General features: G+C 32.9%; 1 protein-coding gene across 3 annotated transcripts in view; it reads right to left on the bottom strand.

Moving 5' to 3' along the window:
• Positions 1 to 964: 964 nt before the first annotated feature.
• The window catches only part of LOC128655848 (uncharacterized), a 140,210-nt gene continuing 126,489 nt past the window's right edge, over positions 965 to 14,685 (bottom strand). For all 3 annotated transcript variants that reach the window (XM_053709413.1, XM_053709415.1, XM_053709414.1), the window contains one exon: positions 965 to 1,635. In XM_053709413.1, the coding sequence (XP_053565388.1) occupies positions 1,127 to 1,635 (509 nt within the window). In that variant the 3' untranslated portion in view covers positions 965 to 1,126. The remainder of the gene's footprint in view (positions 1,636 to 14,685) is intronic.

Here is a 14,685-nt window from a genome sequence, read left to right as displayed (position 1 = left end):
CAACCCGTTGGTGTGGCTGAACAGGGTATCCGGAGACAATGGCCGGCTGTTACGCTGGAGTTTGGCGCTGCAGCCGTTTGACTTAACAATCCATTACCTTCCTGGGAAGAAAAACGGCAATGCCGACGGGTTGTCCAGACAAACCGAACTTGAACCTTGATCTATGAACACTCCTCCGGACCTCCCCAAGCCAATCCGTTTGGATCAGACTGGGTATGCCGGCTTGGTTCTGGGGGAGCATTGTGGCAAACCTCGCCACTTATGAACTATGCGAGAATTGTTATTTAGGCTAATGGTTAAAATGTATGTTAAACTGTATGTTACTGTAATACAATTATATGTTTGATGATGTCATTGTATCAGTAGGGGAGACTGTTTTAAAAGTTGGTTGTTTTTGCCATTGAAAAAGAAGTTGTTGTTAACTCCCAGGCTATGTGTCGTCTAGTTCTTGGTGGAAAGGGGTTATTATTACAATTACCAAGAGTAGTTACTTGCTTGTCTCTGCTTACCCAAAAGATATTACAGATCCTACTGCCTCTCTGCTACAATTACCAAGAGTAGTTACTTGCTTGTCTCTGCCTACCCAAAAGATATTACAGATCCTACTACCTCTCTGCTACAAGTGCAGATTAGCGTTAACTGGTATTACAAAGTGGAGCGCTCAACTTGTAATCTGACCCTATATGTTTTGTCCAGCTGTTAGTGTAGCTTCTGCAGTTTGCTGAGACAACATCTCTGACCTTATTTACCAAGAAGCTTCCCTTGATGAAATTCAGGATCACTTGTGGTTGGTCAAAACTGCAAGCAGTTGCATTTGTGATGTAGATGTTAAAATAACTTGAATTGATGCAAAGACTGTTCTGGCTAGAGGAGCCTTATGGCTCAATTCCAAATGGCATTTTTTTAAAAAATTTCAATATTATTATTATTATTGGTAATAAAAAAAAATAATGAAAGACAAGGCTTGTTATCCAGTCATATAACATAACTTTGGTTTGACTGAATACTTTAATAAATATATAAATAGACATATAAAATGGAACATGTTTATAATTTTTTCCCCAAAGGAATGGACATGATTATTTAGAATATAAAATGCTGAAACCAAGGAGGAAAGTCAAACAACTCAGCTAGCAGAATTTCTGGCATTGTTATTAACTAGCATATGATCTGCTGACTGAGAAAGGGAAGGCGTTGGTAGAAAGGTGGAACTGTTTTTGGTAGCTGGCACGTAGAACGTCGACGGCATGTGTGATAAAGACATATACGTGCCCGCGTGTTGTGCAGGTGAAAGGTACGAGGCTGGAATCTGGAATGGTTGGACACCAGAGGTAGGAACCTGTGTGATAAAAGACGCAGGGGCCTGTGGGTCAGATATATAGGCTGTGTATCCTGATGACTCAGATGACGTAGTAGGTGAAAATGTCATGAACTTGGGAGGAAAAGAAGCTGGAGGGTTCTCGGCAAAGGCAGAGTCTTGGTTCCCATTTCTGGCTGTGTCTGCAGAGCTTGCCAGGTGCTGGTAATGCAAGTTTGCCATCTGCACAAGGTTATGGTTCAGATAATCCAAACGGGTTATGATTTCTTTCTGCTGCATCACTAACTTTTCCAACAGCTGCAGCTCCTGAGATTTATCTGAAAAAAAAGAGTAAAACAAATCAGAGAAGAAATACTTTCCTCTTTATAACAGAGAGCACCTATTATTCTGTAGTCACTATATGTAACTATGTCTGTAACAAATCCTGCTCTTTGTCTGTATATAATCTGTAGTCACTATATGTAACTATGTCTGTAACAAATCCTGCTCTTCATCTGTATATAATCTGTAGTCACTATATGTAACTATGTCTGTAACAAACCCTGCTATTCATCTGTATATAATCTGTAGTCACTATATGTAACTATGTCTGTAACAAACCCTGCTGTTCATCTGTATATAATCTGTAGTCACTATATGTAACTATGTCTGTAACAAATCCTGCTCTTTGTCTGTATATAATCTGTAGTCACTATATGTAACTATGTCTGTAACAAATCCTGCTCTTTGTCTGTATATAATCTGTAGTCACTATATGTAACTATGTCTGTAACAAATCCTGCTCTTTGTCTGTATATAATCTGTAGTCACTATATGTAACTATGTCTGTAACAAATCCTGCTCTTTGTCTGTATATAATCTGTAGTCACTATATGTAGCTATGTCTGTAACAAATCCTGCTCTTTGTCTGTATATAATCTGTAGTCACTATATGTAACTATGTCTGTAACAAATCCTGCTCTTTGTCTGTATATAATCTGTAGTCACTATATGTAACTATGTCTGTAACAAATCCTGCTCTTTGTCTGTATATAATCTGTAGTCACTATATGTAACTATGTCTGTAACAAATCCTGCTGTTTGTCTGTATATAATCTGTAGTCACTATATGTAACTATGTCTGTAACAAATCCTGCTCTTCATCTGTATATAATCTGTAGTCACTATATGTAACTATGTCTGTAACAAATCCTGCTCTTTGTCTGTATATAATCTGTAGTCACTATATGTAACAAATCCTGCTGTTTGTCTGTATATAATCTGTAGTCACTATATGTAACTATGTCTGTAACAAATCCTGCTCTTTGTCTGTATATAATCTGTAGTCACTATATGTAACTATGTCTGTAACAAATCCTGCTCTTTGTCTGTATATAATCTGTAGTCACTATATGTAACTATGTCTGTAACAAATCCTGCTCTTTGTCTGTATATAATCTGTAGTCACTATATGTAACTATGTCTGTAACAAATCCTGCTCTTTGTCTGTATATAATCTGTAGTCACTATATGTAACTATGTCTGTAACAAATCCTGCTCTTTGTCTGTATATAATCTGTAGTCACTATATGTAACTATGTCTGTAACAAATCCTGCTCTTTGTCTGTATATAATCTGTAGTCACTATATGTAACTATGTCTGTAACAAATCCTGCTGTTTGTCTGTATATAATCTGTAGTCACTATATGTAACTATGTCTGTAACAAATCCTGCTGTTTGTCTGTATATAATCTGTAGTCACTATATGTAACTATGTTTGTAACAAATCCTGCTCTTTGTCTGTATATAATCTGTAGTCACTATATGTAACTATGTCTGTAACAAATCCTGCTCTTTGTCTGTATATAATCTGTAGTCACTATATGTAACTATGTCTGTAACAAATCCTGCTCTTTGTCTGTATATAATCTGTAGTCACTATATGTAACTATGTCTGTAACAAATCCTGCTCTTTGTCTGTATATAATCTGTAGTCACTATATGTACCTATGTCTGTAACAAATCCTGCTCTTTGTCTGTATATAATCTGTAGTCACTATATGTAACTATGTCTGTAACAAATCCTGCTCTTTGTCTGTATATAATCTGTAGTCACTATATGTAACTGTGTCTGTACCAAATCCTGCTCTTTATCTGTATATAATCTGTAGTCACTATATGTAACTATGTCTGTAACAAATCCTGCTCTTTGTCTGTATATAATCTGTAGTCACTATATGTAACTGTCTGTAACAAATCCTGCTCTTTGTCTGTATATAATCTGTAGTCACTATATGTAACTATGTCTGTAACAAATCCTGCTCTTTGTCTGTATATAATCTGTAGTAACTATGTCTGTAACAAACCTTGCTCTTTGTCTGTATATAATCTGTAGTCACTATATGTAACTATGTCTGTAATAAATCCTCCTCTTTGTCTGTATATAATCTGTAGTCACTATATGTAACTATGTCTGTAACAAATCCTGCTCTTCATCTGTATCTAATCTGTAGTCACTATATGTAACTATGTCTGTAACAAATCCTGCTCTTTGTCTGTATATAATCTGTAGTCACTATATGTAACTATGTCTGTAACAAACCCTGCTCTTTGTCTGTATATAATCTGTAGTCACTATATGTAACTATGTCTGTAACAAACCCTGCTGTTCATCTGTATATAATCTGTAGTCACTATATGTAACTATGTCTGTAACAAATCCTACTCTTCATCTGTATATAATCTGTAGTCACTATATGTAATTATGTCTGTAAAAAATCCTGCTCTTTGTCTGTATATAATCTGTAGTCACTATATGTAACTATGTCTGTAACAAATCCTGCTCTTTGTTTGTATATAATCTGTAGTCACTATATGTAACTATGTCTGTAACAAATCCTGCTATTCATCTGTATATAATCTGTAGTCACTAAATGCAACTATGTAACAAATCCTGCTCTTCATCTGTATCTAATCTGTAGTCACTATATGTAACTATGTCTGTAACAAACCCTGCTCTTTGTCTGTATATAATCTGAAGTCACTATATGTAACTATGTCTGTAACAAACCCTGCTGTTCATCTGTATATAATCTGTAGTCACTATATGTAACTATGTCTATAACAAATCCTACTCTTCATCTGTATATAATCTGTAGTCACTATATGTAATTATGTCTGTAAAAAATCCTGCTCTTTGTCTGTATATAATCTGTAGTCACTATATGTAACTATGTCTGTAAAAAAATCCTGCTCTTTGTCTGTATATAATCTGTAGTCACTATATGTAACTATGTCTGTAACAAATCCTGCTCTTTGTCTGTATATAATCTGTAGTCACTATATGTAACTATGTCTGTAACAAATCCTGCTATTCATCTGTATATAATCTGTAGTCACTAAATGCAACTATGTAACAAATCCTGCTCTTCATCTGTATCTAATCTGTAGTCACTATATGTAACTATGTCTGTAACAAACCCTGCTCTTTGTCTGTATATAATCTGTAGTCACTATATGTAACTATGTCTGTAACAAATCCTGCTCTTTGTCTGTATATAATCTGTAGTCACTATATGTAACTATGTCTGTAAAAAATCCTGCTCTTTGTCTGTATATAATCTGTAGTCACTATATGTAACTATGTCTGTAACAAATCCTGCTCTTTGTCTGTATATAATCTGTAGTCACTATATGTAACTATGTCTGTAACAAATCCTGCTATTCATCTGTATATAATCTGTAGTCACTAAATGCAACTATGTAACAAATCCTGCTCTTCATCTGTATCTAATCTGTAGTCACTATATGTAACTATGTCTGTAACAAACCCTGCTGTTCATCTGTATATAATCTGTAGTCACTATATGTAACTATGTCTGTAACAAATCCTACTCTTCATCTGTATATAATCTGTAGTCACTATATGTAATTATGTCTGTAAAAAATCCTGCTCTTTGTCTGTATATAATCTGTAGTCACTATATGTAACTATGTCTGTAACAAATCCTGCTCTTTGTCTGTATATAATCTGTAGTCACTATATATAAACCATGTCTGTAACAAATCCTGCTCTTTGTTTGTATATAATCTGTAGTCACTATATTTAACTATGTCTGTAACAAATCCTGCTCTTTGTCTGTATATAATCTGTAGTCACTATATGTAACTGTCTGTAACAAATCCTGCTCTTCATCTGTATATAATCTGTAGTCACTATATGTAACTGTCTGTAACAAATTCTGCTCTTTGTCTGTATATAATCTGTAGTCACTATATGTAACTATGTCTGTAACAAACCCTGCTCTTTGTATATAATCTGTAGTCACTATATGTAACTATGTCTATAACAAACCCTACTCTTCATCTGTATATAATCTGTAGTCACTATATGTAACTATGTCTGTAACAAACCCTGCTCTTTGTCTGTATATAATCTGTAGTCACTATATGTAACTATGTCTGTAACAAATCCTGCTCTTTGTCTGTATATAATCTGTAGTCACTATATGTAACTATGTCTGTAACAAATCCTGCTCTTCATCTGTATATAATCTGTAGTCACTATATGTAATTATGTCTGTAAAAAATCCTGCTCTTTGTCTGTATATAATCTGTAGTCACTATATGTAACTATGTCTGTAAAAAATCCTGCTCTTTGTCTGTATATAATCTGTAGTCACTATATGTAACTATGTCTGTAAAAAATCCTGCTCTTTGTCTGTATATAATCTGTAGTCACTATATGTAACTATGTCTGTAAAAAATCCTGCTCTTTGTCTGTATATAATCTGTAGTCACTATATGTAACTGTCTGTAACAAATCCTGCTCTTTGTCTGTATATAATCTGTAGTCACTATATGTAACTATGTCTGTAACAAATCCTGCTCTTCATCTGTATATAATCTGTAGTCACTATATGTAACTGTGTCTGTACCAAATCCTGCTCTTTATCTGTATATAATCTGTAGTCACTATATGTAACTATGTCTGTAACAAATCCTGCTCTTTGTCTGTATATAATCTGTAGTCACTATATGTAACTGTCTGTAACAAATCCTGCTCTTTGTCTGTATATAATCTGTAGTCACTATATGTAACTATGTCTGTAACAAATCCTGCTCTTTGTCTGTATATAATCTGTAGTAACTATGTCTGTAACAAACCTTGCTCTTTGTCTGTATATAATCTGTAGTCACTATATGTAACTATGTCTGTAATAAATCCTCCTCTTTGTCTGTATATAATCTGTAGTCACTATATGTAACTATGTCTCTAACAAATCCTGCTATTCATCTGTATATAATCTGTAGTCACTATATGTAACTATGTAACAAATCCTGCTCTTCATCTGTATCTAATCTGTAGTCACTATATGTAACTATGTCTGTAACAAATCCTGCTCTTTGTCTGTATATAATCTGTAGTCACTATATGTAAATATGTCTGTAACAAACCCTGCTCTTTGTCTGTATATAATCTGTAGTCACTATATGTAACTATGTCTGTAACAAACCCTGCTGTTCATCTGTATATAATCTGTAGTCACTATATGTAACTATGTCTGTAACAAATCCTACTCTTCATCTGTATATAATCTGTAGTCACTATATGTAATTATGTCTGTAAAAAATCCTGCTCTTTGTCTGTATATAATCTGTAGTCACTATATGTAACTATGTCTGTAACAAATCCTGCTCTTTGTTTGTATATAATCTGTAGTCACTATATGTAACTATGTCTGTAACAAATCCTGCTATTCATCTGTATATAATCTGTAGTCACTAAATGCAACTATGTAACAAATCCTGCTCTTCATCTGTATCTAATCTGTAGTCACTATATGTAACTATGTCTGTAACAAACCCTGCTCTTTGTCTGTATATAATCTGAAGTCACTATATGTAACTATGTCTGTAACAAACCCTGCTGTTCATCTGTATATAATCTGTAGTCACTATATGTAACTATGTCTATAACAAATCCTTCTCTTCATCTGTATATAATCTGTAGTCACTATATGTAATTATGTCTGTAAAAAATCCTGCTCTTTGTCTGTATATAATCTGTAGTCACTATATGTAACTATGTCTGTAAAAAAATCCTGCTCTTTGTCTGTATATAATCTGTAGTCACTATATGTAACTATGTCTGTAACAAATCCTGCTCTTTGTCTGTATATAATCTGTAGTCACTATATGTAACTATGTCTGTAACAAATCCTGCTATTCATCTGTATATAATCTGTAGTCACTAAATGCAACTATGTAACAAATCCTGCTCTTCATCTGTATCTAATCTGTAGTCACTATATGTAACTATGTCTGTAACAAACCCTGCTCTTTGTCTGTATATAATCTGTAGTCACTATATGTAACTATGTCTGTAACAAATCCTGCTCTTTGTCTGTATATAATCTGTAGTCACTATATGTAACTATGTCTGTAAAAAATCCTGCTCTTTGTCTGTATATAATCTGTAGTCACTATATGTAACTATATCTGTAACAAATCCTGCTCTTTGTCTGTATATAATCTGTAGTCACTATATGTAACTATGTCTGTAACAAATCCTGCTATTCATCTGTATATAATCTGTAGTCACTAAATGCAACTATGTAACAAATCCTGCTCTTCATCTGTATCTAATCTGTAGTCACTATATGTAACTATGTCTGTAACAAACCCTGCTGTTCATCTGTATATAATCTGTAGTCACTATATGTAACTATGTCTGTAACAAATCCTACTCTTCATCTGTATATAATCTGTAGTCACTATATGTAATTATGTCTGTAAAAAATCCTGCTCTTTGTCTGTATATAATCTGTAGTCACTATATGTAACTATGTCTGTAACAAATCCTGCTCTTTGTCTGTATATAATCTGTAGTCATTGTATATAAACCATGTCTGTAACAAATCCTGCTCTTTGTTTGTATATAATCTGTAGTCACTATATGTAACTATGTCTGTAACAAATCCTGCTCTTTGTCTGTATATAATCTGTAGTCATTATATGTAACTATGTCTGTAACAAATCCTGCTCTTCATCTGTATATAATCTGTAGTCACTATATGTAACTGTCTGTAACAAATCCTGCTCTTCATCTGTATATAATCTGTAGTCACTATATGTAACTGTCTGTAACAAATTCTGCTCTTTGTCTGTATATAATCTGTAGTCACTATATGTAACTATGTCTGTAACAAACCCTGCTCTTTGTATATAATCTGTAGTCACTATATGTAACTATGTCTATAACAAACCCTACTCTTCATCTGTATATAATCTGTAGTCACTATATGTAACTATGTCTGTAACAAACCCTGCTCTTTGTCTGTATATAATCTGTAGTCACTATATGTAACTATGTCTGTAACAAACCCTGCTGTTTGTCTGTATATAATCTGTAGTCACTATATGTAACTATGTCTGTAACAAATCCTGCTCTTCATCTGTATATAATCTGTAGTCACTATATGTAATTATGTCTGTAAAAAATCCTGCTCTTTGTCTGTATATAATCTGTAGTCACTATATGTAACTATGTCTGTAAAAAATCCTGCTCTTTGTCTGTATATAATCTGTAGTCACTATATGTAACTATGTCTGTAACAAATCCTGCTGTTTGTCTGTATATAATCTGTAGTCACTATATGTAACTATGTCTGTAACAAATCCTGCTCTTTGTCTGTATATAATCTGTAGTCACTATATGTAACTATGTCTGTAACAAATCCTGCTCTTTGTCTGTATATAATCTGTAGTCACTATATGTAACTATGTCTGTAACAAATCCTGCTCTTTGTCTGTATATAATCTGTAGTCACTATATGTAACTATGTCTGTAACAAACCCTGCTCTTTGTCTGTATATAATCTGAAGTCACTATATGTAACTATGTCTGTAACAAACCCTGCTGTTCATCTGTATATAATCTGTAGTCACTATATGTAACTATGTCTATAACAAATCCTACTCTTCATCTGTATATAATCTGTAGTCACTATATGTAATTATGTCTGTAAAAAATCCTGCTCTTTGTCTGTATATAATCTGTAGTCACTATATGTAACTATGTCTGTAACAAATCCTGCTCTTTGTCTGTATATAATCTGTAGTCACTATATGTAACTATGTCTGTAACAAATCCTGCTATTCATCTGTATATAATCTGTAGTCACTAAATGCAACTATGTAACAAATCCTGCTCTTCATCTGTATCTAATCTGTAGTCACTATATGTAACTATGTCTGTAACAAACCCTGCTCTTTGTCTGTATATAATCTGTAGTCACTATATGTAACTATGTCTGTAACAAACCCTGCTATTCATCTGTATATAATCTGTAGTCACTATATGTAACTATGTCTGTAACAAACCCTACTCTTCATCTGTATATAATCTGTAGTCACTATATGTAACTATGTCTGTAACAAATCCTGCTCTTTGTCTGTATATAATCTGTAGTCACTATATGTAACTATGTCTGTAACAAATCCTGCTCTTTGTCTGTATATAATCTGTAGTCACTATATGTAACTATGTCTGTAAAAAATCCTGCTCTTTGTCTGTATATAATCTGTAGTCACTATATGTAACTATGTCTGTAACAAATCCTGCTCTTTGTCTGTATATAATCTGTAGTCACTATATGTAACTATGTCTGTAACAAATCCTGCTATTCATCTGTATATAATCTGTAGTCACTAAATGCAACTATGTAACAAATCCTGCTCTTCATCTGTATCTAATCTGTAGTCACTATATGTAACTATGTCTGTAACAAACCCTGCTGTTCATCTGTATATAATCTGTAGTCACTATATGTAACTATGTCTGTAACAAATCCTACTCTTCATCTGTATATAATCTGTAGTCACTATATGTAATTATGTCTGTAAAAAATCCTGCTCTTTGTCTGTATATAATCTGTAGTCACTATATGTAACTATGTCTGTAACAAATCCTGCTCTTTGTCTGTATATAAATCTGTAGTCACTATATATAAACCATGTCTGTAACAAATCCTGCTCTTTGTTTGTATATAATCTGTAGTCACTATATTTAACTATGTCTGTAACAAATCCTGCTCTTTGTCTGTATATAATCTGTAGTCACTATATGTAACTGTCTGTAACAAATCCTGCTCTTCATCTGTATATAATCTGTAGTCACTATATGTAACTGTCTGTAACAAATTCTGCTCTTTGTCTGTATATAATCTGTAGTCACTATATGTAACTATGTCTGTAACAAACCCTGCTCTTTGTATATAATCTGTAGTCACTATATGTAACTATGTCTATAACAAACCCTACTCTTCATCTGTATATAATCTGTAGTCACTATATGTAACTATGTCTGTAACAAACCCTGCTCTTTGTCTGTATATAATCTGTAGTCACTATATGTAACTATGTCTGTAACAAACCCTGCTCTTTGTCTGTATATAATCTGTAGTCACTATATGTAACTATGTCTGTAACAAATCCTGCTCTTCATCTGTATATAATCTGTAGTCACTATATGTAATTATGTCTGTAAAAAATCCTGCTCTTTGTCTGTATATAATCTGTAGTCACTATATGTAACTATGTCTGTAAAAAATCCTGCTCTTTGTCTGTATATAATCTGTAGTCACTATATGTAACTATGTCTGTAAAAAATCCTGCTCTTTGTCTGTATATAATCTGTAGTCACTATATGTAACTATGTCTGTAAAAAATCCTGCTCTTTGTCTGTATATAATCTGTAGTCACTATATGTAACTGTCTGTAACAAATCCTGCTCTTTGTCTGTATATAATCTGTAGTCACTATATGTAACTATGTCTGTAACAAATCCTGCTCTTCATCTGTATATAATCTGTAGTCACTATATGTAACTATGTCTGTACCAAATCCTGCTCTTTATCTGTATATAATCTGTAGTCACTATATGTAACTATGTCTGTAACAAATCCTGCTCTTTGTCTGTATATAATCTGTAGTCACTATATGTAACTGTCTGTAACAAATCCTGCTCTTTGTCTGTATATAATCTGTAGTCACTATATGTAACTATGTCTGTAACAAATCCTGCTCTTTGTCTGTATATAATCTGTAGTAACTATGTCTGTAACAAACCTTGCTCTTTGTCTGTATATAATCTGTAGTCACGATATGTAACTATGTCTGTAATAAATCCTCCTCTTTGTCTGTATATAATCTGTAGTCACTATATGTAACTATGTCTCTAACAAATCCTGCTATTCATCTGTATATAATCTGTAGTCACTATATGTAACTATGTAACAAATCCTGCTCTTCATCTGTATCTAATCTGTAGTCACTATATGTAACTATGTCTGTAACAAATCCTGCTCTTTGTCTGTATATAATCTGTAGTCACTATATGTAAATATGTCTGTAACAAACCCTGCTCTTTGTCTGTATATAATCTGTAGTCACTATATGTAACTATGTCTGTAACAAACCCTGCTGTTCATCTGTATATAATCTGTAGTCACTATATGTAACTATGTCTGTAACAAATCCTACTCTTCATCTGTATATAATCTGTAGTCACTATATGTAATTATGTCTGTAAAAAATCCTGCTCTTTGTCTGTATATAATCTGTAGTCACTATATGTAACTATGTCTGTAACAAATCCTGCTCTTTGTTTGTATATAATCTGTAGTCACTATATGTAACTATGTCTGTAACAAATCCTGCTATTCATCTGTATATAATCTGTAGTCACTAAATGCAACTATGTAACAAATCCTGCTCTTCATCTGTATCTAATCTGTAGTCACTATATGTAACTATGTCTGTAACAAACCCTGCTCTTTGTCTGTATATAATCTGAAGTCACTATATGTAACTATGTCTGTAACAAACCCTGCTGTTCATCTGTATATAATCTGTAGTCACTATATGTAACTATGTCTATAACAAATCCTTCTCTTCATCTGTACATAATCTGTAGTCACTATATGTAATTATGTCTGTAAAAAATCCTGCTCTTTGTCTGTATATAATCTGTAGTCACTATATGTAACTATGTCTGTAAAAAAATCCTGCTCTTTGTCTGTATATAATCTGTAGTCACTATATGTAACTATGTCTGTAACAAATCCTGCTCTTTGTCTGTATATAATCTGTAGTCACTATATGTAACTATGTCTGTAACAAATCCTGCTATTCATCTGTATATAATCTGTAGTCACTAAATGCAACTATGTAACAAATCCTGCTCTTCATCTGTATCTAATCTGTAGTCACTATATGTAACTATGTCTGTAACAAACCCTGCTCTTTGTCTGTATATAATCTGTAGTCACTATATGTAACTATGTCTGTAACAAATCCTGCTCTTTGTCTGTATATAATCTGTAGTCACTATATGTAACTATGTCTGTAAAAAATCCTGCTCTTTGTCTGTATATAATCTGTAGTCACTATATGTAACTATATCTGTAACAAATCCTGCTCTTTGTCTGTATATAATCTGTAGTCACTATATGTAACTATGTCAGTAACAAATCCTGCTATTCATCTGTATATAATCTGTAGTCACTAAATGCAACTATGTAACAAATCCTGCTCTTCATCTGTATCTAATCTGTAGTCACTATATGTAACTATGTCTGTAACAAACCCTGCTGTTCATCTGTATATAATCTGTAGTCACTATATGTAACTATGTCTGTAACAAATCCTACTCTTCATCTGTATATAATCTGTAGTCACTATATGTAATTATGTCTGTAAAAAATCCTGCTCTTTGTCTGTATATAATCTGTAGTCACTATATGTAACTATGTCTGTAACAAATCCTGCTCTTTGTCTGTATATAATCTGTAGTCATTGTATATAAACCATGTCTGTAACAAATCCTGCTCTTTGTTTGTATATAATCTGTAGTCACTATATGTAACTATGTCTGTAACAAATCCTGCTCTTTGTCTGTATATAATCTGTAGTCATTATATGTAACTATGTCTGTAACAAATCCTGCTCTTCATCTGTATATAATCTGTAGTCACTATATGTAACTGTCTGTAACAAATCCTGCTCTTCATCTGTATATAATCTGTAGTCACTATATGTAACTGTCTGTAACAAATTCTGCTCTTTGTCTGTATATAATCTGTAGTCACTATATGTAACTATGTCTGTAACAAACCCTGCTCTTTGTATATAATCTGTAGTCACTATATGTAACTATGTCTATAACAAACCCTACTCTTCATCTGTATATAATCTGTAGTCACTATATGTAACTATGTCTGTAACAAACCCTGCTCTTTGTCTGTATATAATCTGTAGTCACTATATGTAACTATGTCTGTAACAAACCCTGCTGTTTGTCTGTATATAATCTGTAGTCACTATATGTAACTATGTCTGTAACAAATCCTGCTCTTCATCTGTATATAATCTGTAGTCACTATATGTAATTATGTCTGTAAAAAATCCTGCTCTTTGTCTGTATATAATCTGTAGTCACTATATGTAACTATGTCTGTAAAAAATCCGGCTCTTTGTCTGTATATAATCTGTAGTCACTATATGTAACTATGTCTGTAAAAAATCCTGCTCTTTGTCTGTATATAATCTGTAGTCACTATATGTAACTATGTCTGTAAAAAATCCTGCTCTTTGTCTGTATATAATCTGTAGTCACTATATGTAACTGTCTGTAACAAATCCTGCTCTTTGTCTGTATATAATCTGTAGTCACTATATGTAACTATGTCTGTAACAAATCCTGCTCTTCATCTGTATATAATCTGTAGTCACTATATGTAACTGTGTCTGTACCAAATCCTGCTCTTTATCTGTATATAATCTGTAGTCACTATATGTAACTATGTCTGTAACAAATCCTGCTCTTTGTCTGTATATAATCTGTAGTCACTATATGTAACTGTCTGTAACAAATCCTGCTCTTTGTCTGTATATAATCTGTAGTCACTATTTGTAACTATGTCTGTAACAAATCCTGCTCTTTGTCTGTATATAATCTGTAGTAACTATGTCTGTAACAAACCTTGCTCTTTGTCTGTATATAATCTGTAGTCACTATATGTAACTATGTCTGTAATAAATCCTCCTCTTTGTCTGTATATAATCTGTAGTCACTATATGTAACTATGTCTCTAACAAATCCTGCTATTCATCTGTATATAATCTGTAGTCACTATATGTAACTATGTAACAAATCCTGCTCTTCATCTGTATCTGTATATAATCTGTAGTCACTATATGTAACTATGTCTGTAACAAACCCTGCTCTTTGTCTGTATATAATCTGTAGTCACTATATGTAACTATGTCTGTAACAAACCCTGCTGTTCATCTGTATATAATCTGTAGTCACTATATGTAACTA

This window comes from Bombina bombina, chromosome 4 (assembly GCF_027579735.1).
Source record: "Bombina bombina isolate aBomBom1 chromosome 4, aBomBom1.pri, whole genome shotgun sequence".
Lineage (NCBI taxonomy): Eukaryota > Metazoa > Chordata > Amphibia > Anura > Bombinatoridae > Bombina > Bombina bombina.
Note: the sequence above shows the minus strand (reverse complement) of the source record. Positions and strands in the feature narration are given on the sequence as shown.